A 27,986-nucleotide genomic window follows, 5' to 3' on the forward strand; every position below is an offset into this window, starting at 1 on the left:
GGACATCGAAAGTCTGGGGAAGTGAAGTTCAAAGAAGCCGGGTCCGACTGTATCAGCTTTTATCCCTTTTCCCTGCCCATGTCATCGGCATGAAGATTATATAAAATAATATGACCTACTAAGTCACATGATTTCTCTTGCTAATTATTCAGTTCTTGGCCATGCTTTCATCAGCTTCAAAGATATGTGTTTGGCTAAAGCTGGACTTTTGTTACAAACGAGTCGCATTGTTTTAAAAAGTTCATAATATAAACTTGTTGCGATTGTTTGTCGTGCAAGAAGGAATGAAACACAAGCTCAAAGGCTGTCGTTCAGTGTATCGCTTGAGCTGGCAAGCTGATGTGACAAGTGGATACAACTTCAGATGAGACGTTGTGCTAAGAAGTAACGCAGATCCAACTAGCCATGGTAGTTGGTGAGGAAAGAACGTATTCTATGTAGAATCACTATCTCGTATACGGCTGCCTTTGGCCATGACATAGGAGTTAGACTGATGACGCGAGAACAGCCTTGCAGCCTTCTAACAAGCCCTTTGTGTCCTTGGATATAATTAGCCGCAGTGTATCATCATACACACTACCTCTATGGACTGATCTTTCATGCTATCCAGACCGGCCTGTGTACCCACTACCGTCCATTCACTGCCCTCCGTCACATACCATATGATATAATAGCACTGAATAAATCCTCTGTTAAACAACCGCCTCATTATGTGAAAGCCTCTTCCCTTCCTGTATTATAATGCAGGGATGTTTGTGATCTGCTGTCTATAGAGTTTCTCCCAGGGTATGATCAAGGCGAGGTAATTTGTCTGTCCTTTGTTGCCAATAAAGACAGGACTGCGTGTAAGCATATTTTACCTAAACCGGAAAATAGAATATGACAAAATTTAGTTTATATAAATTAACCTCGCAGATAAAACTGATTGAAGTAAAAATTTAAATATTGTGTTTTATTAAAATCACTGGCTATGCATTATATATTCACCCTATCATCTCAAAAACAGTTAGAGGTTTTTAACTAGCATCTAGCTTTAATGTACTTTGATCTACATTGATCTACTTTGATATTAAATGTACTTCAGAAAGCTGCACCCTGATGTTGGAGTTCGACCTTGACAAAGCATAATACTTACCCAAATTATAGTGCAAGATGCTTAACAAATTTATTTTAATAATTTTGATTCAAACAAATGTCTATTATATTATAGCACGCCTAATTGACAATTTCTTAGATTAGATTAGTCCATAAATACTCTAGGGGGAACCTCGCTGACTTTTTAGAACGTCTGCTAATTTTTTATGTTTAATTACTTTCACCTAGACAGCGAAAGGCTCTAGATCGTAGGTCGATTCTCGCATGATTCTACTCGTTATATGGATTAGTGAAGCTGCAAGGTGCGGATCGGTTGGTGTTCACTCAGGCCATCTCATAATCATTGTCCAGCGAGAACGTCAGACCCTTCTGAGACAGTCATGCATAGGAGCTACATCCTCATTTCTTTTTTGTTCAGTCTCTCTCTGGCTAGGGGTAAGTCTATGTACTACTTCCAGCAACCTTCATTTTATGTATTCATACTTGTTACCGTTGTAATCGTTGTTAAGTGGATGGTCTTAGGGTACGTCATGATTTTTTAAAAATAAAAATCAAAGCATATAATTTAAACCAATCTAATCTAAAAGAGAAATTGTTTTAAATTTCTATTTCCTTTGCTATAAATTTTTATAATTCAGCGGATTTTAGTTAAATAGTAGAAAATTATCTTCAATTCCTACAAATCAAATTTTAACTGAAATTTTGTTATCTTGTAAACAGAGCTAAATCATCATTATCTTTAAAATAACTTAACATAGAAAACTTGGGAGCCAGTCAGTATGAGCTCATGGAACCTTGACAAGGTTAAGAGGCCTCAACCTCTAGCTCAGAGGTCAGGAACCTTTTTGACTGAGAGGGCTATAAAACCCACATGTTTCAAAATTTAATTCTAGAAGGGCAGTATGTATATTTTAAATCTCGAAAACATAAAATGGAAAAGGAAGACCAATAAATTTAGTATGTCTGAGCAATTATAGACTATAAAATAACTGGATTTATTTTGAACAACAACATTTTAATAAAAGTATTATAAAAAGTACTTCTTACTATTAATGCGATTTCTGATGCTGCATGCATTTGCTGATAGCTTTGTACTCCGTTTGATACTTGGGGAGGTTCAGCTTTATGCAGACATTTAGGTCTCCATCTGTTAAACGTGACCGCAGGTTCATCTTAATATTCTTCATGTGTGCGGATGACTGCTCGCGTGCATATCTAGAGCCAAACATGGTCAAAGCGTACAGCGGTGTACAGAAAGCTCTCTGCTGCGTGCGCCACATCAAAAAGTTGCAAATGAAAACATATCTTTATTAAATGGACATTATCTTTTATTCTGTTTATTGTTACTGTAATTTTAGTATTATTTTTATTATTATGTTAATTAAATTAACAGCAAAATTATAGATTATTTTTTCCACTGATTTATCAAAGAGCCAGATGAAATCATCAGAAGAGCCACATATGGCTCGAGAGCCATAGGTTCCCTACTCCTGCTCTAGCTGGTTTATATGTATTTTATGTTAAACCATCAAGGCCCACGCCTAGATTTCAATAGATATCTATGTATGTCCTTTCAATACAAGCATATTCGGTGGTCCACTTGAAGTCGCCACACATTTGATCGTGTAATGTGATCATACAATGGCTTTATCTCTTCTTTTCTATGCGTTTATGTTTGTGAGTCGATGCTATGCAGCTGGTATTTCCGAAGTGATCATTAACTGAATCTATCCGGTGATGACTGTCAGCCATCCTCTGCAATATTATATTTCCTAACATGTGGCCCTTCTGCGTATCTGCTGCCGTCAACAGAGCAGCTCCTGTCTTATTCTCATTAGTTTTTGGGTTTTTGCAACCTTTAGCCGTTAATCTATAATCATTAGAGACTCTGGTCATAAGTATACAAGCGATTGCTGGGGCTGTGCCTTACCACCCTATTTTAAACCTGTTTTTACTTTTGCTGATTTCCGCTATTGTAACATTTTAAAACAACAGTGTGTAGTTTTTAATCTCACCACCAAATTCATTTGACGTGATAACAAAGATATATAACTTATGAAAAGCTTCAACTATTAGCTCATTACCTACATTATATTAAATCGTATTATATTATGCAATGCTGTATATTATATTTCATTATATTGGTATTTATGTAAGTGTAAGGCTAGTTACCCGCAGTCGGTAGAAATGGTTGATACCCTGCAGTAGATACGCCACATTCTAAGAAACAAAAACATAACCCTGTGTTTATGTGTCTGCCATCTTTAGAAAAAGATAATACACATCATTATAGGAATTATCTGTTTACAAGGGCGTTTCGCGATGCACGATTCTTTTTACTTTTAGCATAAGCAAATATAAATTCTACACGGAAGAGCGGACAGTACAAAGGAACTACAACTCAATGAATCCAATTGCTTCCAATGATTAATTATAAAAAACTTAAATAGCCTAGAAATGGTCAGTCAAGTTGCACAAGACCATATATGGAAAATGTTTAACCGCTGAAAAACAGTTGCACTCCACTATTTGTTGAAGATTGTGGCAAATGGCGGAGTACAATTATCGCTGATATCCAGCCCGACTATTGGTTCATTTCTGTCATACTTGGTCTTTATAGTAAGCACATTCAGGTTATCAAATTGCTTAGTACACGCATAACCGATATAGCTTTAAGATGAAAACTTGAAGAGATCATTGAATGGGGAGCCATTTCGGTGCTTGCTGACTTTGTAAGCACTGGGCCTATCGATATCTTGTAGGAGCATCAAGTTTTGCTTTCTGGTCTGGAGATGATGAGCCCAGTTTAAAGCTTCCTGCCGAAATAGAAACGGTCAAAACTTCACTCGATGAGCCCGAAGGGATCGTGCTTAAGGAAGCAAATGAAGACTACTTTCCGAGTAGAGGAGATTTACCTGACGGTGTGAGCTGGCCGACATCGTCTGAGGTGAGTACAGAAACTCAGTAAGAATTAATTAGGCCAATAATAGTAAAAAAGAAAAGAGAGAGTGGACAGCGATAGGTCCTTATGCGCGCCCCCGCACTGCCTGTATTTGCTTTCACTCCAAGGTACTACATTACGCAAACTTGGGTAATTTAGTCGTCTCGTTTGCGATGAGTTGCAAACACCTGAGGACACCTGTCACGTTCCATTCGTTAGCATCAAGATAATTGGCTCTAACCGCTTCATTGTTTAAGTCAAGATTTTAAATTGACACGGCTTTTCTTTCGCTGTCTGTTTTACTTCTGTCCATCAACAGTTTGGCACTTTTTTATTATCTTCTTCCTGTGATACAAATGTTAATTGTGCTGCCCGACTTCTCCGACTTCCCCGACTTATTTATCGTACAGACAGTGAACTATATTTTTTGTTATTTAAGGTAATAAGCCAATGAGGCACGTGCCATTGCCGCTGTTGCGTATGACCTGTTGACCTATTAAATATGTCAGCAGTTTTTGTTTACATCGCTTACAAGAACTTAATTTATTTAAAAATCATTATATCAGAATAGAAAAGAAACAATAAACTCTTAACTATTCACGACATAAGAGCAAACGACTCCCGTAAAATTTGTAATGAATGTTTTGCCTTCTTTAGAATGTGACCTATGGTTTAGATACTACTACCACCAATGCTCCTTTTGGAAATGTGACCGAGGGAAAACAGACCACGCAGTGCCTTGGTGGCTGCAGATGTGTGGGCATGAAAGGGGACAGGGTGAGTATCGGGGCAGATGGCTGGCTCTAGGCACCAAAGGAAGACACCTTACTGCTTTCTGAGTATCTCTCTAAAGCCAAGTGTGATTATCCAATTAACACTGGCTAAGAGGCTCTTATGTCAGATCGCATATAGCCTTTGGCCCTCTGCCTTTGTCTAAGGTGTTACGAATACAGTACAAAATATTATTGCGTTTCCTGGAGCATAGCTTCGCTTCTGAACAAGCCATATTAAAGAGGTTCCAGATCATCTACAATAATTTTTTTTTCAAGAGATCTTTTTAACACACAGAAAATTGTTGTTTAGTGTAGGAATATTTCATTGATGAGCTCAGATGGTTTGTGTCATTTATTTAAACGATGCATTTTAGATTTTCATAGCAAATTCTTTTTGTAAGTAAGCATAGAGGTAATGGTTTGACATGATTTCAGTTGTGTCTGTATATAAAATGCTTTCTGGAGAAATGCATACACACACAACAGTTGGTTGAGGTGCGATAAGACGAGCACACCTCGTCAGGCCATTTGAGCCATAACACAATGACTAGATATCTAGGAGCTGCATAAGCCTTTCTTCTTATGTAGGGGGTGCAGGGTATACCCGGCAATCAAGGTGAGAGAGGGTACACTGGCAGGCCAGGAGAAGAAGGAATGCGTGGCCTCAAGGGGGAAATGGGCGAGAAAGGAGATGTTGGGCCTCCTGGTTTTGATGGACCACAAGTAGGTTTTGCTCGTATACACCTACACTTAGGCGAAGGCCATGGATCAAAAAGATACATTTTATGCTGAATTTGCTTGAATTGAATTAAAGTTGTGACATCTCACGGTATGTGACGGTAGGTAGGAGTCTTAGCTTGTAGAGACAAAATTGGTTAATACTTATAGACAATGTTTAGGAGGCTGCGTAAGAGACACTCTAACTCTGTGATATTGTGTGTTCTCAAAGGATAGGTTTCCACTCCGAGTCTCTCGTGAGGTATCAGGTCAAACTACTCTGACATTCTTAGAGTAAACTATCAGACAGCCCACGTGTCAACATATAAACATATCAGGCACTTTAGCCTCTCAATCTGCACGGTGTTAATCAGCGCTAAGTGCAATTCTCCGTTGCTGCTTGCTGACTCCCTTTACTCTTTTCCTCTCTCGTTCTCACCGCTCACCCTATTTTGACTAGCAAACTGTCGGATGCATTTGACGAGCACTTGTCTTGCGAGCCTTATTTACTGTTAGGAGTACGCTGTATGTATCACATCACCGCTACGTCACGTCATGTGTCGCATCACCGCTGGTCATGAAAGATAATTTGAAATAAGGAATGACTCATATCAAATATTTCAGGGACTTCAAGGACCTGCCGGAGTATCTGGGCCAAGAGGGATTCCTGTAAGTAATTCAAACAAACTTATAAATGAGCATGAAACACTTGTAATGCTCATGTCAGAACCTGCAATGCTTGTCATTTACATATAAGTGTCTCCATGTGCTTTCTCTGCTTATTAAAGTACCATTCCTACTTTCTTAACTCATAGAATAGAAGCACTTGCACTGCTTGTTATGCAGACAGAACTGGTTGAGACTCTTGTCAAATTAATGACTCACCAGTTGCTGTTTGAAATTTTGTGTTCCTGTCCGGGTATCAGGTGTCTGCGTTGTCTGCCTAATAAAACAGCAGTATGATTGATGTCATAGGGTGTTGCTGGACCGGAGGGAGCTCAAGGTATTCCTGGGCCCATAGGTTTTCCTGGAGAAGTGGGCAGGCGAGGTGAGAAAGGGGACTTTGGACAGAAAGGAGAGCGTGGTTCACAAGGATACAGGGTTAGTAGTACATGACACAAGCCTTGCGTTTCCTTTTGCATTCATGTTGCACCGCACTTGCATTCCTTAGAACATTCATGTTTTAAAGGCTGTTTTGGCATCAAAGCTCTAAGTAGACAGTGCAATAGCAACTGTTTACTACATTTTATAACTCATCAGATAATTATTCGGAGTTGCCTTATCCTCGATTTGGTTTGATATAATTAGGCATCATTGATTGAGGGTTCTTCCGGGTTTTCAGTGACACCCGGTAAAGCTGCCATTGTATAACAATTCATATTGGAGGCAGTTAGACACGCTATGGTTCAAATCGGCCAATAATTAGCGTAGAAATGTAGGAAGACAAAACAGTTGCCCCTTCTCCCTCATTAACCTTATCAAAATTGCTTAAAATGAGGCAAGATTGATGTTTAACCAAGGAGTTGAAGAGCCGTCTGGTGAACCAAACAGCAGTTGTATAGGCATGATTTATGGCGGGCATTGTTTATTCATTTCTCGTAACTATAACATAACTCACTGCAGTCATCTGCACTGCTCAACCATAACATAACTCACTCCAGCCATTTGCACTGCTCAAACAGAATTTTGTACATTTTAGCACTATGTTTATCAACAGCTTGTCTAGGCTGTTGCAGTCCGCTGCAGATTGTCACCTCTGATATCTAACAACTGCCACCCTTCCCTTTCACTCGACACATTTGTATGTGATTCTTTAGTGTATATTTACTATAAGACTAGAAGACACCAAACAGAACACCAGTTGAGTTTATTCTAGCCACTACAAGTCTTAAAAAGACCGGGCTAAATATAGCAGTATTTATGATCCGAGGCTAGACTCTACCAAACGTCTTACATACTGCTCAGCCGAAAAGAGAGAAATCCTGATATAGAGTTGAGGGGTAAAACCTAGCAAGTTTGTGTGTGATGTGGCTGTGTTGTGAATATTCTGAGATGAACTAAAGAAGTTGACGCACTTGACAGAGTTGTTTGACATGAGCTGAGGCTGAGGAGGAAGTGGCATGAGTTGCCTGCCTCCGATAACAGAAGTAGAGCGCTGCAAGGGTCTTGCATTCTAAGTAGAGAGTAGGTCATTCAGTGATACTACACAATGACCTCTAGTCATCTACCTGATATGTAGATGATAAAATACAACAGTTGTCCTCTGTGGTCGAAAAGGGAATGATAAAACTAATGACCTTAATTAGCCGTGCCCTTCCCTCTCGGTATTTCAGGTCGGCGTGTTACGATGTGTCACCTCTTGTTGTCAGCTATATTGGAAGGGAAAGACATTGCTAAAAACAGCTTGGAGTCATTTTGTCTAAATGTAAATTGTTTCAACACTTGTAGCAAAGTCCATCCAGCTCAATCTGTTTGCTGTCCCAAATCCCCTGTTATGTATGTCACACACATAGTTTCTCTTGCGCGCTTACAGGGCACCAGAGGGCTAGCCGGGATTCCTGGAAAAGATGGGACAGCAGTGAGTTCATACCATCCATTTACTTGGCTGATAGTTGATCTATTTAACGAACCACATATAATTTTGTTGTCTCCTCCATTCAGTAAAACCATTAGAAAACATGTATACAATATTTTGCCTCTGCTTCACTCAGTGAAGAGATGAAGTGAGATAGATTAGAGTGAGATATATAGGAACGATGTTGGTTTACATTGATGTCTTATTAGATGCTCAATGGTCATTATATGTGCCAGTTTATTGGACATCACTCAGATATTAGAGAAGGTTATATCTCTGCGAAGGCAGAACACTCAGATCTTACATGTAGTATAGCATAGCAGGACTATTATATACCTGGTATAGCGTATACTTTACATTATCTAGGGTCGTGATGGACAGCAGGGCCCTCCTGGAGTCAATGGCAACCCTGGCTGCGATGGAATTCCGGTGAGATCTTAAACTAGTTGCGTAAGCTATTATGTCTGTTTGTCTGTTTGTCATTGTTGCGCTTTACTACAAGGCTGTCTGCAGGAAACCTGGTAAGACTGGTGCGAAACAGCCTGAAAAGGCAGCATGTCTGCTCAAATTTATTGCCTCTATTCTCATTGTGCATCATTCTCTTGGATTGTAAACTGGGCCTTGAGTGATTGACAGATACGTAATTACTACGTTTATTGTAGGGGATCCCAGGAGGCAAAGGGGAATCTGGAGAGAAGGTGAGACTGGTATTTGGTTAGAGTATATGACCGTCTGCGATGCATGTCTGCATGCTCAAGTGCAAATAGGGTGCTGGTGTTCACACCTGAGTTCTATAATTAGCTGTATAAGCAGAAGTAACGCTTGATTTTTGCTGTTAAAAAGAGTGGGACAACTCCAACTATATAGAGTATAAACTTATCAGAGCTAAACTCAAACTAAGCGAGTAACTCTATTACAGGGAGATGCGTGCAGTTGTCAAGGCCTTGTCATTGGGAACAAAGGGGGTAAGTGATATGAATATGCCTAAGAAATGGAGGTTCAAGATGTTAGTTATTGCTGTATAATGTCAAGGACATATTATGTCCTTGACAAGTATCAAGAGCATCAAGGTCAAATAAAAGTCAAATATATTGCTGAAAATGATATATATATAGTTATTGCTGACAGCCAATTCCAGTTAGATTCGATTATTCGAGATTCGATAACAAGCCATTATTCATAGATTAGTTAATACTAACAAAAATACATAATTTTTTATGAGCACATTGAAAATAAACCAGTTTATCCAAGACTTGTTCTTACCGAATCAAGTCATCCCATGTCATAGTGGAAAACACGGCCTTGGCTGTTGTCTAAATGTCTAAATGTCTTTGTTTTGTGTGTTCTATTTCATCAATCAATACAAATATAACATTAAGCAAAAACTGAGATATAGTTACAATATTGACTAGATGAAAAAAAAATGAACGAAAGCTTAATTCCTACATACTAAAGCATGATGAAGCCTACATGGGCAGTAGGCTGCAGCTAGCCGTGGCGCTGGGCCCACAGAAGTTGGCAATTTCTGGCTAGTAAGTTGACATATTTGGCATATTTCATTGAAATTTGAGTAGTAAGCTGGCTTTGATTAATCTAGGCTTAACAAGTGGCTCCTAAAATTTCTTTTAAAGCTATTAAATGCTGAAATTTTGCATAAGTTTATTAGAAGACCTAGCATTAGAGTGAGAATCTTTTTTACCTTATAATCACTTGAATAAAATTTTGAATGCGCCATCATGAAAATTTTATACTGGTAAAGTTTATCAACAGGCAACACAAAAAGCTTAACAAACAGGCACTGAAATGAAGTCAGTTGTTTATCCAAGCTTATGCGTATTATACGATTTTGTGATATGAATATTTGGGCTATAGAAGCTTGGCTATACGCCTTAGCTCTATGTTATGAATGCTCTATGAGATATGCTCTAAATGGGTAGTTTAACTCTCTTGCTTTGTGTGCAGTTTTAGATGTAACACAGATAAAAGGAGAACCTGGAGAAATGGTGAGTATATTAATCTACTTTCTATCCAGCAGTTTGTCATGTCTGCACTGCCTCGATGGTACATTTCATCAGCTCTCCTTACCATTTACGTTTTGGTCTCTGTCAATATTTTTAGTGAGTCCCTACTTACCCTAGTGGGCGAGTTGGCTCGAGCCCATCCTCCATCAATCTAACTAAGGCTACAATCGCTTTAGGTAGAAAAATTTTACGATGATTGGTAGGATGTGTGAGGCAGCGTTAGAGTGTGTGAGGCAGCGTTAGAGTGTGTGAGGCAGCGTTAGAGTGTGTGAGGCAGCGTTAGGGTGTGTGAGGCAGCGTTAGAATGTGTGAGGCAGCGTTAGAGTGTGTGAGGCAGCGTTAGAGTGTGTGAGGCAGCGTTAGAGTGTGTGAGGCAGCGTTAGAGTGTGTGAGGCAGCGTTAGAGTGTGTGAGGCAGCGTTAGAGTGTGTGAGGCAGCGTTAGAGTGTGTGAGGCAGCGTTAGAGTGTGTGAGGCAGCGTTAGAGTGTGTGAGGCAGCGTTAGAGTGTGTGAGGCAGCGTTAGAGTGTGTGAGGCAGCGTTAGAGTGTGTGAGGCAGCGTTAGAGTGTGTGAGGCAGCGTTAGAGTGTGTGAGGCAGCGTTAGAGTGTGTGAGGCAGCGTTAGAGTGTGTGAGGCAGCGTTAGAGTTTGTGAGGCAGCGTTAGAGTGTGTGAGGCAGCGTTAGAGTGTGTGAGGCAGCGTTAGAGTGTGTGAGGCAGCGTTAGAGTGTGTGAGACAGCGTTAGAGTGTGTGAGGCAGCGTTAGAGTGTGTGAGGCAGTTTTAGAGTGTGTGAGGCAACGTTAGAGTGTGTGAGGCAGCGTTAGAGTGTGTGAGGCAGCGTTAGAGTGTGTGAGGCAGCGTTAGAGTGTGTGAGGCAGCGTTAGAGTGTGTGAGGCAGCGTTAGAGTTTGTGAGGCAGCGTTAGAGTGTGTGAGGCAGCGTTAGAGTGTGTGAGGCAGCGTTAGAGTGTACTGTACTAGCAGCTACAAGTGGTCTAGAAGTAATTACTGGGAATAGAGAGCCTCACTCAGGCTCTGTTAAGTTGATTTGGAAATTAGAAAGCTAAAACTATGGCTTTCTTGAGATATGTGCATATTTTTAACCCATACACTTGTCTTGGTTGGTAGTGGTGAGGGTAGACTTTTCATAGTTCTCATATTTACGGTATGTGAACCGCTGTATTGCATCCGATGGGAGACATAAAATTACACCTCTAAGTTTGTTATAACCATCAACCCCTGATACAGTATAACATTGTACCATCTATTAATTCTATCTGTATTTATTAGCCTCTGCACGTAAAAAGTCAAGCAGAGACTTTTTACTTTTAAAAATTTTCAAAGATTATTAAAACCTAATACAACCTTCATAGCTCAACACTTGTATAGTTACGCTATAAAGCTAAATTGGCAGAGATATTAGAACGACATTAGTCAACATGAGGAGAGGCAGCATCAGCAAGAGTTAGTGAAGAACATTAACAAAATTTAGAACTAGCTCGAGCAAGAGTTTGCTTAACTTTTCTCAAAGTGTTTATCGGAAAACAAGGTAGCTTGTAATAGGAGTGTTAATGTTTACAAAATGTAACATATTGTTTTTGCGAGCAAGGATTCCTATGAATAAGACTATTGGATAGCACTAGTTCTGTTTATATGTTTGACCTCTCTACAAATCCATTTAAATACAAATGCGCTTAGCTTTAATTATGACTTAATATTATATGCTTTAATTAATAATTAAACAGTAATGTTAGTAGTTTACTAACAAAATGACCTGAACTAGCGTGTAATAACTTGATTGGTAGACGGCACAACGATCTAACGATAACTAGTGAAAAATAAATTTACATATGAGAAGTGAGCTTACAAAAATTGCTCAATCACCAACATATGCCATTTTTGTTATTTTTGATTGGGTGTTGACGAAAGCTACCCGGTTTTTTTTGGAAGCAATAAATTACACATTAATCCGCATGGCGATTAAAACACAAATAGAAATAATTTTGAAAAGCTGCAAATGTTTAAATGTTAGAAATTGAATTTTCCCAAAATCGGCAATTACCAGCAAATGTGGTGGTGAACAGTTGTATTCCATGCGTACATGTATACTGTATATCTACGCATTACTGGAATATTAATAATATAACTTAGGAGTTGTGTTATTTTAACAAGTTGTTTGCTCACATTCTTGCTTGCGCCAACACATTGCAATAAGGAGTTTTTTGATGTATTCACCGAATGCTTGGTTAATGCTTTTTACTAAATCTAGTAAATACTAATTAAGCTCAGTATTATACAACATTGGGAGTTGTCTCCTCATCTAATGTAACAAATTTGTTTGGACAATCGCACCCTGTGCGTTTGAGGCACATAGTCTTTGAGCTGGGCTATAGTAGCGTTATGGCAAGAGCGGACAACTCTTTGTATCACTGACATATATGTTACCATAGTTCATCCTACTAAAATGAAGGCTTCTTCAATGCTGTATCCTACAAGCTGTTTAGTTTAAATGTTTCATGAAGAGATCATGTATTTCCTTGGTGAGCATAGCCAACACACATGGGAAGGTCTCGTTTGGAGTTTAGCTCTTCTGATAATTTGATTCAGGGCCCCAAAGGAATGGTCGGAGAAAAAGGTGATAAGGGTGAGATTGGTGTCCCTGGAGGAAAAGGCGATTCTGGTGATTCTGTTAGGGGAGACCGAGGAGAGCCTGGAGAATCTGGTCCTAAAGGAGAGCCTGTAAGTTTACACAACTCTTGTAGTCCAACACAACAGCGCATTGACTGAAAAGTAAGAAGCAGCTTTGCTGAGGTGTTGTAGATTTAACATGACAATATCGCTTGGTAACGGTATTTAACATGACAATATTGCTTGGTAACGGTATGATATGAGAATCCTTGCACTGCATGAATTCACAAACAGCAATCGTAATGTGCAATTGTCTCTGCCATACTAGGCAATGTAAACCGTAAGTAAACAACCTATGGTAATCTCTCTTACAACTACATCTGTCAGCAACCTATGGTAATCTCTCTTACAACTACATCTGTCAACAACCTATGGTAATCTCTCTCACAACTGCATCTGTAAACAACCTATGGTAATCTCTCTTACAACTGCATCTGTAAACAACCTATGGTAATCTCTCTTACAACTGCATCTGTAAACAACCTATGGTAATCTCTCTTACAACTGCATCTGTAAACAACCTATGGTAATCTCTCTTACAACTGCATCTGTAAACAACCTATGGTAATCTCTCTTACAACTGCATCTGTAAACAACCTATAGTAATCTCTCTTACAACTGCATCTGTTAACAACCTATGGTAATCTCTCTTACAACTGCATCTGTAAACAACCTATGGTAATCTCTCTTACAACTGCATCTGTCAACAACCTATGGTAATCTCTCTTACAACTGCATCTGTAAACAACCTATGGTAATCTCTCTTACAACTGCATCTGTAAACAACCTATAGTAATCTCTCTTACAACTGCATCTGTTAACAACCTATGGTAATCTCTCTTACAACTGCATCTGTGAACAACCTATGGTAATCTCTCTTACAACTGCATCTGTAAACAACCTATGGTAATCTCTCTTACAACTGCATCTGTAAACAACCTATGGTAATCTCTCTTACAACTGCATCTGTAAACAACCTATGGTAATCTCTCTTACAACTGCATCTGTAAACAACCTATAGTAATCTCTCTTACAACTGCATCTGTTAACAACCTATGGTAATCTCTCTTACAACTGCATCTGTAAACAACCTATGGTAATCTCTCTTACAACTGCATCTGTCAACAACCTATGGTAATCTCTCTTACAACTGCATCTGTAAACAACCTATGGTAATCTCTCTTACAACTGCATCTGTAAACAACCTATAGTAATCTCTCTTACAACTGCATCTGTTAACAACCTATGGTAATCTCTCTTACAACTGCATCTGTGAACAACCTATGGTAATCTCTCTTACAACTGCATCTGTTAACAACCTATGGTAATCTCTCTTACAACTGCATCTGTAAACAACCTATGGTAATCTCTCTTACAACTGCATCTGTAAACAACCTATAGTAATCTCTCTTACAACTGCATCTGTAAACAACCTATGGTAATCTCTCTTACAACTGCATCTGTAAACAACCTATAGTAATCTCTCTTACAACTGCATCTGTTAACAACCTATAGTAATCTCTCTTACAACTGCATCTGTTAACAACCTATGGTAATCTCTCTTACAACTGCATCTGTAAACAATTACTAATATTTCTGCTTCCAGAATTAAACCATAAAAATGAGTGGAACTGCTCAGAATTTTCTATAAGTTATGACTAAAGTCAATCAGACTGTATTTCAAAGGCTATCAGCATCTACTTGTAATATGATCTCTGTATCAATTAGTTTGAATGCTAATGAAGAGAGTTTTACTTTCGAGTTGCAACTTTGGCTACATGATATGGAATAGTGGCAACTTTGGCTACATGATATGGAATAGTGGCAACTTTGGCTACATGATATGGAATAGTGGCAACTTTGGCTACATGATATGGAATAGTGGCAACTTTGGCTACATGATATGGAATAGTGGCAACTTTGGCTACAGGATATGGAATAGTGGCAACTTTGGCTACATGATATGGAATAGTGGCAACTTTGGCTACATGATATGGAATAGTGGCAACTTTGGCTACATGATATGGAATAGTGGCAACTTTGGATACATGATATGGAATAGTGGCAACTTTGGCTACATGATATGGAATAGTGGCAACTTTGGCTACATGATATGGAATAGTGGCAACTTTGGCTACATGATATGGAATAGTGGCAACTTTGGCTACATGATATGGAATAGTGGCAACCTTGGCTACATGATATGGAATAGTGGCAACTTTGGCTACATGATATGGAATAGTGGCAACTTTGGCTACATGATATGGAATAGTGGCAACTTTGGCTACATGATATGGAATAGTGGCAACTTTGGCTACATGATATGGAAAAGTGGCAACTTTGGCTACATGATATGGAATAGTGGCAACAGCCTGCTTTGCTATTCAACTATATGAAAGAGGAAAACTGTTTGCAAAATCCAATCTTCTACATTCAGCATGTTTGGATGTATATGAGTTATTGATGGTAATTGTCTCAGACTGTAGTAAGTGATTGTAAAATACATCTGATCTGCAGAAGAAAATAGATAAGACATGTTAAAAACAGTACTTAAATGTTCAAATATAATAATAACAACATGATAATTGTATAATAATACAATATGTTTTTACAGGCAGGCGTAACCCCTGTATGTACAGGCAGGCGTAACCCCTGTATGTACAGGCAGGCGTAACCCCTGTATGTACAGGCAGGTGTAATTCCTGTATGTACAAGCAGGTGTAACAACTGTTTGTACAAGCAGGTGTAATCCCTGTATGTACAGGCAGATTGAATCCCTGTATGTACAGGCAGGTGTAACTACGTTTCTACAAGCAAGTGTGACCGTTGTTTGTACAGGCAAGTATAACCGCAGTAAGCAAAGGTAGGTGCAACCCCTGCATGTACAGGCAAGTGCACATATGTTTATATTAACTAGGGAGAATCTGTCAAGGGAGAAAAAGGTGCTCTGGGGCCAATTGGTGTAGGAGAGCCAGGCATGAAAGGAGACAGAGGCGAAGACGGTCTACCTGGTGCAGCTGGAAAAGATGGTGCTGTAGGAGAGAAAGGAATGACTGGACTTGATGGTGGTAAGTATAAAGAAAACATACAAAAAAAATTTGTATTTGTCATTGCCAGAACTTCGTTACCACATTTAGTGGGCGGTAACATGACTAGTAGAGGCTAGGATTACAACATACTGTAGTTAAATACCCATAGTCCTAAGGGGTGATCACACGAGAGCCGAAACAAACTAAATGACGCAAAATGACGTCAATGTCAGTTGTAAACTGTTCGGCCAAAGACATTTCTGGCCAAAACGAACCATTTCGGTCCTGCTCGAAATTTCGTGGCCGAACCCTTGCTCTTTTTGGCTGATTAAAATTCTAGCAAGCCCGCGTCACATTTCTCCTTATGTGCATATGAGCAAAGTTAAAAAAGAAATGGGACGATACTTTTATTTCATTAAGTAAACAACATGAAGCAATTTACGACAAGGCTCACCCGGACTTGTTATTGTGTTGCATAAATGTAAGATGTTGCACTTAAGTTGTGCATAAATGTAAGAGAATGGTTGTGATTATTTTTTGTGTAGAATATAAGTAATGTGTCATACTCATCCTGATGAAGAATCGTTGACTGATTTATTTATATGTAAAACCACAATACTATGATAAAGACTGTATTTGTTTGTTATGTACTCAGCATAGAAAAACATTCATATGTTAATAAAAATATAATTATGTTGATGGGAAGGGTTGGCAAAATCTTTGTCTCGAGTGATTTATTTTGAGCAGCTGACTGATCTTCTGATAAATCTGCTGCGTAATTATAATTAATAATTGTTCCTCAAAGTTTTTTGTTTACAATAAAAATATTTAGCTCAAATACATAAAAACTACCAATGAAACAGTGTCCTGTCTCCATACATATGGTATCTAAGAAGCGAAGTGACTTCGGATGCCGTTTGACTTAGCCGAACCAAAGTAAAACAACTTCCGAAACAAACCAAACCTAAATCGGTTCGGCACTCGTGTGACACGACTCTAGACACAAAGCATGAATGAAAATGGAAGCTATACCGCTTTGCCTCTATTTTCGCGTGCTGCCTACAACTTGGAATGAAGGTGCGATTCGTCGTACCACCAGCCCTCGACTTATGGTCACCTCTTCATGCGAATTTTCACATTTACAATGTAAATTTGAACAAATATTTGTTTTCACGTATGAAGTAATTTTTAGCGTATGTCATCTAGAATTTTTTTAAACATTACAACCAAGTAACAGAAGGAAAATGGTTACTACGAATATAAAATTAAAAATAACAAGATAATAAGAATATATATAAATCGAGTTAATTTAAGCTATAAGCATACTATGCCTAGGGTATGATACCTAGTGTACAATACCTAGTGTACTATACCTAGTGTACGATACCTAGTGTACAATACCTAGCGTACGATACCTAGTGTACTATACCTAGTGTACTATACCTAGTGTACAATACCTAGCGTACGATGCCTAGTGTATAATACCTAGTGTACGATACCTAGTGTACTATACCTGGTGTACAATACCTAGCGTACGATACCTAGTGTATAATACCTAGTGTACAATACCTAGCGTACAATACCTAGCGTACACTACCTAGTGTACTATACCTGGTGTAAAATACCTAGCGTACGATACCTAGTGTATAATACCTAGTGTACTATACCTAGCGTACTATACCTAGCGAACGATGCCTAGTGTATAATACCTAGCGTACGATACCTAGTGTACTATACCTGGTGTACAATACCTAGCGTATGATACCTAGTGTACGATATCTAGTGTATGATACCTAGTGTACAATACCTAGTGTACAATACCTTGTGTACAATACCTAGCGTACAATACCTAGCGTACACTACCTAGTGTACTATACCTAGTGTACAATACCTAGCGTACGATACCTAGTGTACAATACCTAGCGTACGATACCTAGTGTATGATACCTAGTGTACAATACCTAGTGTACAATACCTAGTGTATGATACCTAGTGTACAATACCTAGTGTACAAGTGTATGATGCCTAGTGTACAATACCTAGTGTACAAGTGTATGATAAAGTAGTGTAAGATAAAATAAGTTGTGCTGAGTATATCCACCACTCACTCTACCACCAAGTTTACTACACAATGTTTCACCTACATTTCTCTTCACATGTCTATAATAAGATAACAATAAAACCGTTATAAATTTAATTATTAACTAGTTTTATAGTTTGTTTTGGTGTAATATGTAAACACTTCATCTATTTATCACTAAGTTCTGGTTCTGCACTGAATTGACCAAAATACAAAAATACGATGAACATTTATTATGAATATTTTCTTCAACACGCAAAGGCTTTGATTGACAAAGCAAATCTCAGAACAGATCAGCTTCGTGTGTCAAGGTTTGACAGCTAATCATTAAGCTGTCCACCTGAGGTTTCTTAGGGGGTCCACCAGGGTCCGCTTGCTTTGGGGGTCCACCAGGGTCCGCTTGCTTTGGGGGTCCACCAGGGTCCGCTTGCTTTGGGGGTCCACCAGGGTCCGCTTGCTTTGTACACAATGAGTATCCGTTGATGTGAGTCACGTGGTGTCTTCAGTTGCATCTTAGCATCTTATTGGCTAATTCAGTGGATGGAAAAAATGGTAGCATTGGAGAGCCAGGGTCAAAAGGTGAACCAGGAGAGGATGGGATCCCTGGTGAACCAGGAAGTTCTGGAGTTCCTGGGCCAGCCGGTGACAAAGGAGAAGCAGGTAATTGATACAAGTTGCTACACATTAGTCCCGAGTGAACATTTCACTTGACTTCCTCATTTTCAGAGCTATATGTGCTGTTTTCTGTCATTTGAAGGTGAACGAGGACCACAAGGTGAGCCCGGTGTTGGATTTGAAGGACCAAGAGGAGAGCCTGGAGTAAATGGAACGAGTATAACTGGACCTAAAGGAGAAACTGGTGATGCTGGTGCCCAGGGACCTCCAGGTGAAAGCATTAAGGTAAGCCCATTACAAATAAGGGCTGGTATAACCTAATTATGAGATGAAATAGGTTTACTGAAGCTGCCCTAATCAGATGGTAATCTACTAGGAATACAACCGAACTTACTACCTCTTCTAGGGTATAATAATCTTATGTGTTTGTGCTTGGAAAGTACAAAAAGAACTTGAAGCATATATATAAATGTACATATATACATGTACTGTTGTAGCAAATAGTTATTTAAATTATAAAAGACAACACAAAATATTAAGATAATTCTATAAATAGTTTTAAGAATAGGGTGTACTTAGCTTTCAGCTGTCAGTTTGAAGGATATGGTCTTTCCTTTCATCAGGCTGTCCCCAATAAAAGAAATATTGACAGACTGCTAGAGCTTGTCACTCAGGTTGGACTCTCTACTGATGATAGCCTTCAGTTCATCTAACAGTAAAACAGTTAGCAAATAGACAAACAGCAAATCTTAAAATTTAAACTATGTAAGATTTTGTGGAAATAGAAGAGCGATAAAATGAAAAGGTCATATTAGATGAAGGGCCTGTAAGGACAACATAATATTGTCTTATCATTCTTAATGGCTAACTGGCTTTCTTACAGAAACTCATTTGTTGTTTTAAGGGAGACAAAGGAGAGCCAGGCTTGCCTGCAGAAAGTGCAGAAGGTATTAAAGGAGAGAAAGGTGATCCAGGAGTAGGAGAAGCCGGAATTCAAGGCGAACCAGGAGCTATGGGTGAAAAAGGTGGCTCCGGTAGGTACAGCAGCATGAGTCTGTAGGTGCTGCCTGTGCAGAATTCATGGCTCATTACTTAAAGGTTGACTGGTTGAAAGGTGTAATGCATGCAAAATTATTCATTTTCATTCTTTAATACTTGTAAACCCTCAACCACTGCTGCAGGAGAACAAGGTCCTCCGGGGGAAAATGGTGCAGATGGTATACCCGGAGAGCCGGGCAAAGATGGTGGTCCTGGAATGAAAGGTGAGCGAGGAGAAGATGGCTTGCCTGGCGTAGCTGGCATGGATGGCTTAAACGGTAAGGAATAATAAAGGGCAGGTCGTAGGCCCATATCTTTCACATTGCAAGCCTGAATGACTTGGAAACAAGTGATCATGCTAATTGTACTACACTCTCTATCTTTAGGCACTGATGGGGAGAAAGGCTCAAAAGGTGAACCTGGAACTGCCACTGATGGTATAAAGGGTGACAAAGGTGATGATGGTGTACCTGGAACTGTCGGTCCTAAGGGTAAGATACTACAAAATCATAATGCAATTGTTCGTTGGGTGTGAAACAACAAATTTCACATTCAACAAATCCCCATTAGAGTGATTTTTAAAAATATTCGAGTCAAAAAAGAGAAATTAAACTATGAGCCTTTATTTGGTCCAACAGATTTTACAGGTTGAGCAACTTAGAGCAGTTGAGACTTGTATAGATGCCATAAAAGGATGAACAACTTAGAGCAGTTTAGACTTGTATAGATGCCATAAAAGGATGAACAACTTAGAGCAGTTTAGACTTGTATAGATGCCATAAAAGGATGAGCAACTCAGAGCAGTTTAGACTTGTATAGATGCCATAAAAGGATGAACAACTTAGAGCAGTTTAGACTTGTATAGATGCCATAAAAGGATGAGCAACTTAGAGCAGTTTAGACTTATATAGATGCCATAAAAGGATGAGCAACTTAGAGCAGTTTAGACTTGTATAGATGCCACAAAAGGATGAACAACTTAGAGCAGTTTAGACTTGTATAGATGCCATAAAAGCGGGTTGAGTGTAACTTAACTATGGGCAGACTCTCTCTAGAATTTGGGTATTTGTTACCTCCGTGTGTAAAGAACAAGGGAACCTGGCTAAATGTTTCACAAACTGTAATCAGTACAAAACTAACAAATGAACTTTCTATCGAATATCAAAACTTATCGAATATATAGTTGGCATCTTATAACAAATGTGGAAAGTAGTTTGTTAGAGGAACCTGCTTCCTCTAACAAACTACTTTCCACATTTGTTATATGATGCCAACTATAGCAACAAATTTTACAAGACTAATAACAACAATTTACCCTGTTTTACAGGCAGCTCTGCATAGTTACAGTTGACTGTGATGTCATATGTAATATAGGGATGATACAAAAGGTTAAGAAAGACTGACTCTGTTAGAGTGTGTAACTAACTGTTAATCAATTCCAACTGAGTTGCTAGAGAAAAAACAAGCAAGAATATTCGGCAGGTTGTAGCCGAAGGGCTGATCAAGTAACTCTCTTAAACGTTCAATTTAGGCGCGTTGTTTGGTTTTAGGTGAACCCGGTGTTTCTGGTGAAGAAGGTCCTTCAGGAGAGAAAGGCGAGAGAGGCGAGCAAGGGCTGCCTGGTATCGGTGAGCCTGGCCCAGCAGGTGAGGATGGTCAGCCAGGACCTGAAGGAGCTGAAGGAGAAAAAGGGATGTCTGGGGAGCGAGGAGAGAAAGGTGATGCTGGTGCTATAGGTCGCCCCGGAGTTCAAGGTTAGTCTATGTACAATCTCGCACATTTATAGGGAAAATTTGGAAACAAAATTTCAAATTTCTGATGCATCAGGGTTGACACCAAAGTGTTGTGTACTTCAGGAGAGCGGGGTAGAGATGGAGTAGGAGAAAAGGGTGTGAAAGGTGATACCGGACTCATAGGAAGACCAGGAGAGGAAGGTAGGCCTGGAAGAGATGGGAGAGATGGAGAGCCAGGCATTGATGGAACTCCTGGACAGCCTGGATGGCAAGGTGAGCGCAATTTGCAGAATCTCTAAACCGAACCAGTCTTCAGGTCTTTCTAGCTTATGGTATCTCTCTGCATACTGGCCATTGACTCTTTATTGATTCTCTATCGATTCTCCATCGATTCTCTATTGCCTCTTTATTGATTCTCTATTGATTCTCTATTGATTCTCTATTGATTCTCCATTGATTCTCCATTGATTATCTATTGATTATCTATTGATTCTCTATTGACTCTTTATTGATTCTCTATTGATTCTCTATTGATTCTCTATTGACTCTCTATTGATTCTCTATTGATTCGATATTGATTCTCTATTGACTCTCTATTGATTCTCTACTGATTCTCTATTGATTCGATATTGATTCTCTATAGATCCTCTATTGATTTTCCATCGATTCTCCATTGATTCTCCATTGATTCTCTATTGACTCTCTATTGATTCTCTATTGATTTTCTATTGATTCTCTATTTCACAGGTTTACCCGGAGAAAGAGGGGAACCAGGGAAAAGTGGTAATGATGGCAAAACAGGAGGCAAAGGAGAACCTGGCAATCCTGGAACACCAGGTGGGTCCAACGACTATGTGGAGAAGTAAAGAGATGTAAGCTGTCAACGGTTCAGTTATCATAGGATTATGGGTTATTAGGATTGTTTTTGCTGGGTTTGTTAAGTCATCTATTTGCCGTGTCATAATGGTTTCAACTCTAAAAAGTCTAAATCAGAAATCACGTTACAACCAGTTTTGATAAGTTAATACTAGTTTTGCTTAGTTAATACTAGTTACTAGGAGAATCATTTCTGAACAGTCAGCTGAACAACCAGTTTTGATAAGTTAATACTAGTTTTGCTTAGTTAATACTAGTTACTAGGAGAATCATTTCTGAACAGTCAGCTATGCAGCTGCACTATTAACCATCACCGCTTTTGAGAAGATAACTTCTGAAATGGTAGTTGTAACAAGTTGTTGACAAGCTGTATGCGTGTCTCAGGAGAAAGTGGAAAAGATGGAAGAGACGGTGTAGATGGAGTCGGTGTTCCTGGTGTCAAAGGAGAACCTGGTGAAAAAGGAATGACTGGAGCAGTGGGTGAGATAGGATTTCCTGGCATAGATGGAAAGGATGGGATAAATGGAGAAAGGGTAAGCTATGGCAGATAATTTAGATAATCTCTGGTGAAACTCAAATTATTGCACATTTAGTGGTTCAATTTAGTCGTTCAATTTAGTCGTTCAATTTAGTCGTTCAATTTAGTCGTTGAATAAACTTTTTACAAAACAAACATTTTGCATGACGGTTTAGGGCCCTGAAGGCTCTAAGGGGATAAAAGGTGAGCCTGGTACGACTGGACCACAAGGAGAAACTGGAGAGCCTGGTCGAGTTGGTGTTCAAGGAGAACCAGGTAAACCTGGTGTCAATGGAGAAGTGGGTCGCCCAGGATCACCCGGTGAAACAGGAAATGATGGGACAAAAGGAGAGCCCGGTACTCCAGGGTCAGCGGGAGTGAAAGGTAGTATCCGCTAAATAAATTCCAAGAACTACCCTATTTCATAACATTAGATCACATGTTATCATGTGTTATCACATGGTATCACATGTTATCACATGTTATGACATGTTATCACTAGGTGAGAAGGGAGAACAAGGTGAAATAGGCATTCCTGGCATTGGCATTGATGGACAGAAAGGAGATCGTGGAGAAAAGGGAATGATGGGGACACCTGGTGCTAACGGTATACCTGGACTGCCTGGCATTATTGGGCAAAATGGCAAAAGTAGGTGGATACAATGAGTGCCATAAACCTTTTACTCTTTAGCATTCATAAGAGTGAGATAATAACATATAATGATGTACGTATTCTCAACTTTGCAGGCATCAAGGGAGAAAAGGGTGATGATGGAGAAAAAGGGGCTAGCGGGGAAACAGTAGCTGGAGAAAAAGGCGAGACGGGCGATAAAGGAGACCCTGGTATAACAGGTAATGGTGCTTTACTGCTTCCAATTTGAGAGCCCCTTCAGTTGAGAAACTATGAAAAAGTAAACAGAAAGTTTGTTACCATTTTCCTGTTTTGCAGGAGAACCTGGAGTTATTGGCTTACCAGGAATAACAGGTGTAAAGGGAGAGCCAGGCATGAAAGGTGCACCTGGGGAAGCAACGCTTGGCGTTAAGGGAGAGCTAGGTAATAAATAAACCTCTCACGATAAACTTTCTGAGAACGAGCTGAAAGCTTCTGTGATATTTGTCTCAGTCTTACTAGCCAAACTATTTATTGGGATACAAAATTGCTTGTTCGCAGGTGAAAAGGGAGCCAAGGGAGACCACGGTGTTCCCGGAACGCCTGCCAAAGAAGGCAGAAAAGGTGAACCGGGTGTCGGTTTACCTGGTCCAAGCGGTGAACAAGGACAACCAGGTTTTCCAGGAGACAAAGGGGAGAAAGGTGCACTAGGACCACCAGGTAAGCCTTGAGAACCGCGTGTCAAGGATGAACTAAGGATCTTTAGTGCTTTGGTGGGGGTTTAGTGTTCTTGTTTGGCTGTTCATAGGATTCGACGGATATCCAGGAAAAGATGGACCACCTGGTGTGGTTGGTCCTAAAGGAGACAAAGGTGATAATGGATTTCCTGGTCTCATCGGACTACCAGGAATGGATGGAGCTCAAGGCGAAAAAGGCATGATAGGCATTCCAGGTTTTCCAGGAGGTCCTGGACGTCCAGGAGAGCCAGGTGTTGGAGAACGTGGAGAGAAAGGCGAGCCGGGAGAATGTAAGCCACCAGACTTCAATGCGATTTTGCACACATACATATGAGTTGACATAGGGCTATTATTCATCCCTTAGCCTGATGTTTGGCTTTTAAATGGCTCTACACAGCTTGCTTCCTTCGATTGCAGCTCTTAGAGGACCACCTGGTGCAGATGGTATACCTGGTGACAAAGGAATGATCGGTATGGCTGGATTACCAGGTCCCTCTGCATATATAATAGCTCGTCATAGTCAATCCGACCGCATTCCTCAGTGTCCAGAAGGTTCCATTAAACTCTGGGATGGCTACAGTCTGTTGCACACAGAAGAACGAGGGAGGGCAATTTCCCAAGACCTCGGTCAGTTCCTTATTGCCCGGATGTGTGTGCAGTCTATGGACTTTATAGCTAGTATAGCTGTGCTATCCTTACTTTACCTTACAAATGTGTATCTTTTCTAATTTAGGTACAGCCAGCAGTTGTCTGCGAACATTTAATCCAATGCCGTTTTTGTTCTGCAATATTGATGGAAAATGCACATATGCCAGTCGAACAGGAAACAGCTACTGGCTCTCAACAAGTCTCGATATAACTATGATGCCAGTAGAAGGACTCGATGTAAGAGTTTCAGCTCTTTATACTAATTAAATTTCTTGTTTAACTCTCTGCTAATGTCTCTCAATGCCTCTATGCTCTGAGTAGAATGCTATGCATAGCTGTGTAACCTGCTCCGTGGTGTTACAGGTCTATCCCTACATCTCAAGATGCGCAGTTTGTCAAGTGCAGTCAATGGTAATGGCTACTCACAGCCAGACAGTTGAAACTCCTGCCTGTCCAGTTGGTTGGAAGGCCATTTGGAGTGGTTACTCATTTTTCATGGTAAGTATAGACATTCTCCTGTCAGGAAACAACATTGTATATCAGTTAACAGAGAAATAATTCAAACTGGCTTCTTTCTGTTACAGCACACAGCAGGAAGTGGAGGCGGTGGACAGCAGCTGATGAGTGCCGGCTCATGTTTGGAGCGGTTCCAGGCCCACCCATATATTGAGTGCGGTAGCCATGGCACCTGCCACTACTACTCCAATAAATTTAGCTTTTGGCTTGTTGCCTCCAAAGAGCTAGACTGGGTACCACACAGCCAGAGCCAGACATTTAAGGGTGTATCTTCTCTACAAAAGATCAGCAGGTGTAACGTGTGTCAACAAGAAGTGTTGGATTTGTGAGCTTCCAGAATCTTGGATCTAAAAATACTCTACCACATTTAAAAGGACATAAAATTTGAAATATACCACACAGCATGCCTCACTATGTATATTAATATTAAAGTTTCTTAGCTAAGGACATACAGGTAGTTGCCTAACCTCAAACGAAGGCTGACAACTTCTATCAAATTTTCAATTTCTCATTTATTGTATCCTAGATATCTTTTTCACTGTGATATTAATTCTGTCTCACCACATTTGAGGAACCTTTTGATAGTTTTAGAGATCAGCTGCTGCTCATTCTCAACTATAGGCTGCACTATCATATAATTCATGCTCCTTTGACTGAATCGCTATAGAATTTCTACTTTTCTGATTGGCCAACCTAGATTTTTATTCCTTCGATTGGTCAGTTATTTTAAATTGCAGTCACATTGAATTTAGTATAGCTAATTTTGCTTTTTCCATAATTGCTCTAGTAGTGCCCATGGACATATATTTTTATTTGAACAGTTTCAATCAATAATATATTATGGAATGTCTAGCTTAAATACATAATGTGCATCAGCGTCATTTTGCAAATTTTCGTCATTTGAGCACATTTGTCATAAATGCAAAAGAAGTTGGCTGCAATTCTCTCATGTTTTTCATAGAAGACCTTCAATCTGCTATATATGCAAAGTTGTCTTCTCTATCCTCCTAATGATTGGGAAACAGTATTCACTATTTAAATTAGTTTTGTTATGCAGTATAGCGTCCATACATGTAATACCTTTCCAGGATGCTGAGTATTATTACGAGTATAAACACATTTCCTTCACAAACTTGTGAGGTTCTTTAGATTAAGTTGTATTTAAAACTCATCAGTCTAAATTCCTTTAGCGAATTAACTAGCCTTTTAGCATTGATAAAGACTCTCTTTCACTTGCACAAAGAGAAACAACCATAAAATTCGATAACAAAGTTCATCAAAAATCCACCATAGCAAGATTACGCATGGCTTGTTCATATGATATTGTATGAAGCAACCTATAAAAATAGTGCGTTGCCAATTCTGAGTTGGCAATGGTACTGTGGAGTTGTCCTCACACCAACCTAGGAATGAGAGTTGAAAGTGGAACCATTTTTTCAGTTCTTTGGTGAGATTTGCAAGACCAGCTGTAAAAAAAATTTCTAAAAAACCAGAAAAGGACTCTTCTCGCGAAGAGAGCTGAGGATACTATTATATTAGGCTGATCACGTCAGACGTACTGTAGAAGTCACATACGAATGATGATTGGTTGAAACATGAGAATGAATAGGAGTGTCATTGTTTGACATGACTGTGACTTCCTGTAAAAAAACAGTAAATTAGCAGCTGATTTTTACTCCATGATGCAGTCAATCACTAAAAACAAAGTTTACAAACTTAACACACCTTCATGCTACCATGGAAACCAATAAACATTAGCTTCAGAACTACCAAGGAAACCAATAAACATTAGCTTCATGCTACCAAGGAAACCAATAAACATTAGCTTCATGCTACCAAGGAAACCAATAAACATTAGCTTCAGAACTACCAAGGAAACCAATAAACATTAGCTTCATGCTACCAAGGAAACCAATAAACATTAGCTTCATGCTACCAAGGAAACCAATAAACATTAGCTTCAGAACTACCAAGGAAACCAATAAACATTAGCTTCAGAACTACCAAGGAAACCAATAAACATTAGCTTCAGAACTACCAAGGAAACCAATAAACATTAGCTTCAGAACTACCAAGGAAACCAATAAACATTAGCTTCAGAACTACCAAGGAAACCAATAAACATTAGCTTCAGAACTACCAAGGAAACCAATAAACATTAGCTTCAGAACTACCAAGGAAACCAATAAACATTAGCTTCAGAACTACCAAGGAAACCAATAAACATTAGCTTCATGCTACCAAGGAAACCAATAAACATTAGCTTCAGAACTACCAAGGAAACCAATAAACATTAGCTTCATGCTACCAAGGAAACCAATAAACATTAGCTTCATGCTACCAAGGAAACCAATAAACATTAGCTTCAGAACTACCAAGGAAACCAATAAACATTAGCTTCAGAACTACACAAGAATGTTCACATCTAAAACAGAATGTGTTCAACACATCATAGACAAATTATCTAGTGTTGCGCGCAACTCAGCTTCCCACAGTAGCCACAGTAAAAGCTTCGATGATAATATCTAACAGCTTTCTGATATAAATGCTACCATTGATATAAGTATAACTAGAGCCTCTTGATATTGATGAGATTGTTAGCTCATCAGATGCAGAGCAAGGAGCCACATTCACTTGATGGAGTGGGATAACAGCTGAGGCTTGAAAATACAATAACTGCGCCAGATTATTCTAAATATATTAAGTGTACCAGATTATCCTAAATATATCACAAGTGTACCAGATTATTCTAAATATATTAAGTGTACCAGATTATTCTA

At 39.4% G+C, this 27,986-nt stretch overlaps 1 protein-coding gene across 1 annotated transcript; it reads left to right on the forward strand.

Moving 5' to 3' along the window:
• The first annotated feature begins 1,355 nt into the window (after window positions 1–1,355).
• LOC137392850 (collagen alpha-2(IV) chain-like) lies at window positions 1,356–26,054 on the forward strand. The gene is made up of 32 exons (XM_068079183.1): window positions 1,356–1,530; window positions 3,858–4,042; window positions 4,694–4,813; window positions 5,398–5,532; window positions 6,151–6,195; window positions 6,502–6,627; window positions 8,060–8,104; window positions 8,468–8,530; window positions 8,764–8,799; window positions 9,021–9,066; window positions 10,064–10,104; window positions 12,727–12,858; window positions 15,725–15,875; window positions 18,454–18,576; window positions 18,674–18,816; window positions 19,436–19,565; window positions 19,713–19,847; window positions 19,956–20,060; window positions 21,120–21,323; window positions 21,426–21,575; window positions 22,050–22,139; window positions 22,563–22,711; window positions 22,872–23,079; window positions 23,198–23,344; window positions 23,443–23,547; window positions 23,645–23,749; window positions 23,867–24,025; window positions 24,114–24,332; window positions 24,460–24,669; window positions 24,776–24,927; window positions 25,054–25,188; window positions 25,275–26,054. The coding sequence occupies exons 1-32, from the start codon at window positions 1,476–1,478 to the stop codon at window positions 25,533–25,535; spliced, it is 4,110 nt and encodes a 1,369-aa protein (XP_067935284.1). The 5' UTR covers window positions 1,356–1,475; the 3' UTR covers window positions 25,536–26,054.
• Window positions 26,055–27,986: the final 1,932 nt, after the last annotated feature.

The sequence above is a fragment of the Watersipora subatra genome, chromosome 4, assembly GCF_963576615.1.
Source record: "Watersipora subatra chromosome 4, tzWatSuba1.1, whole genome shotgun sequence".
Lineage (NCBI taxonomy): Eukaryota > Metazoa > Bryozoa > Gymnolaemata > Cheilostomatida > Watersiporidae > Watersipora > Watersipora subatra.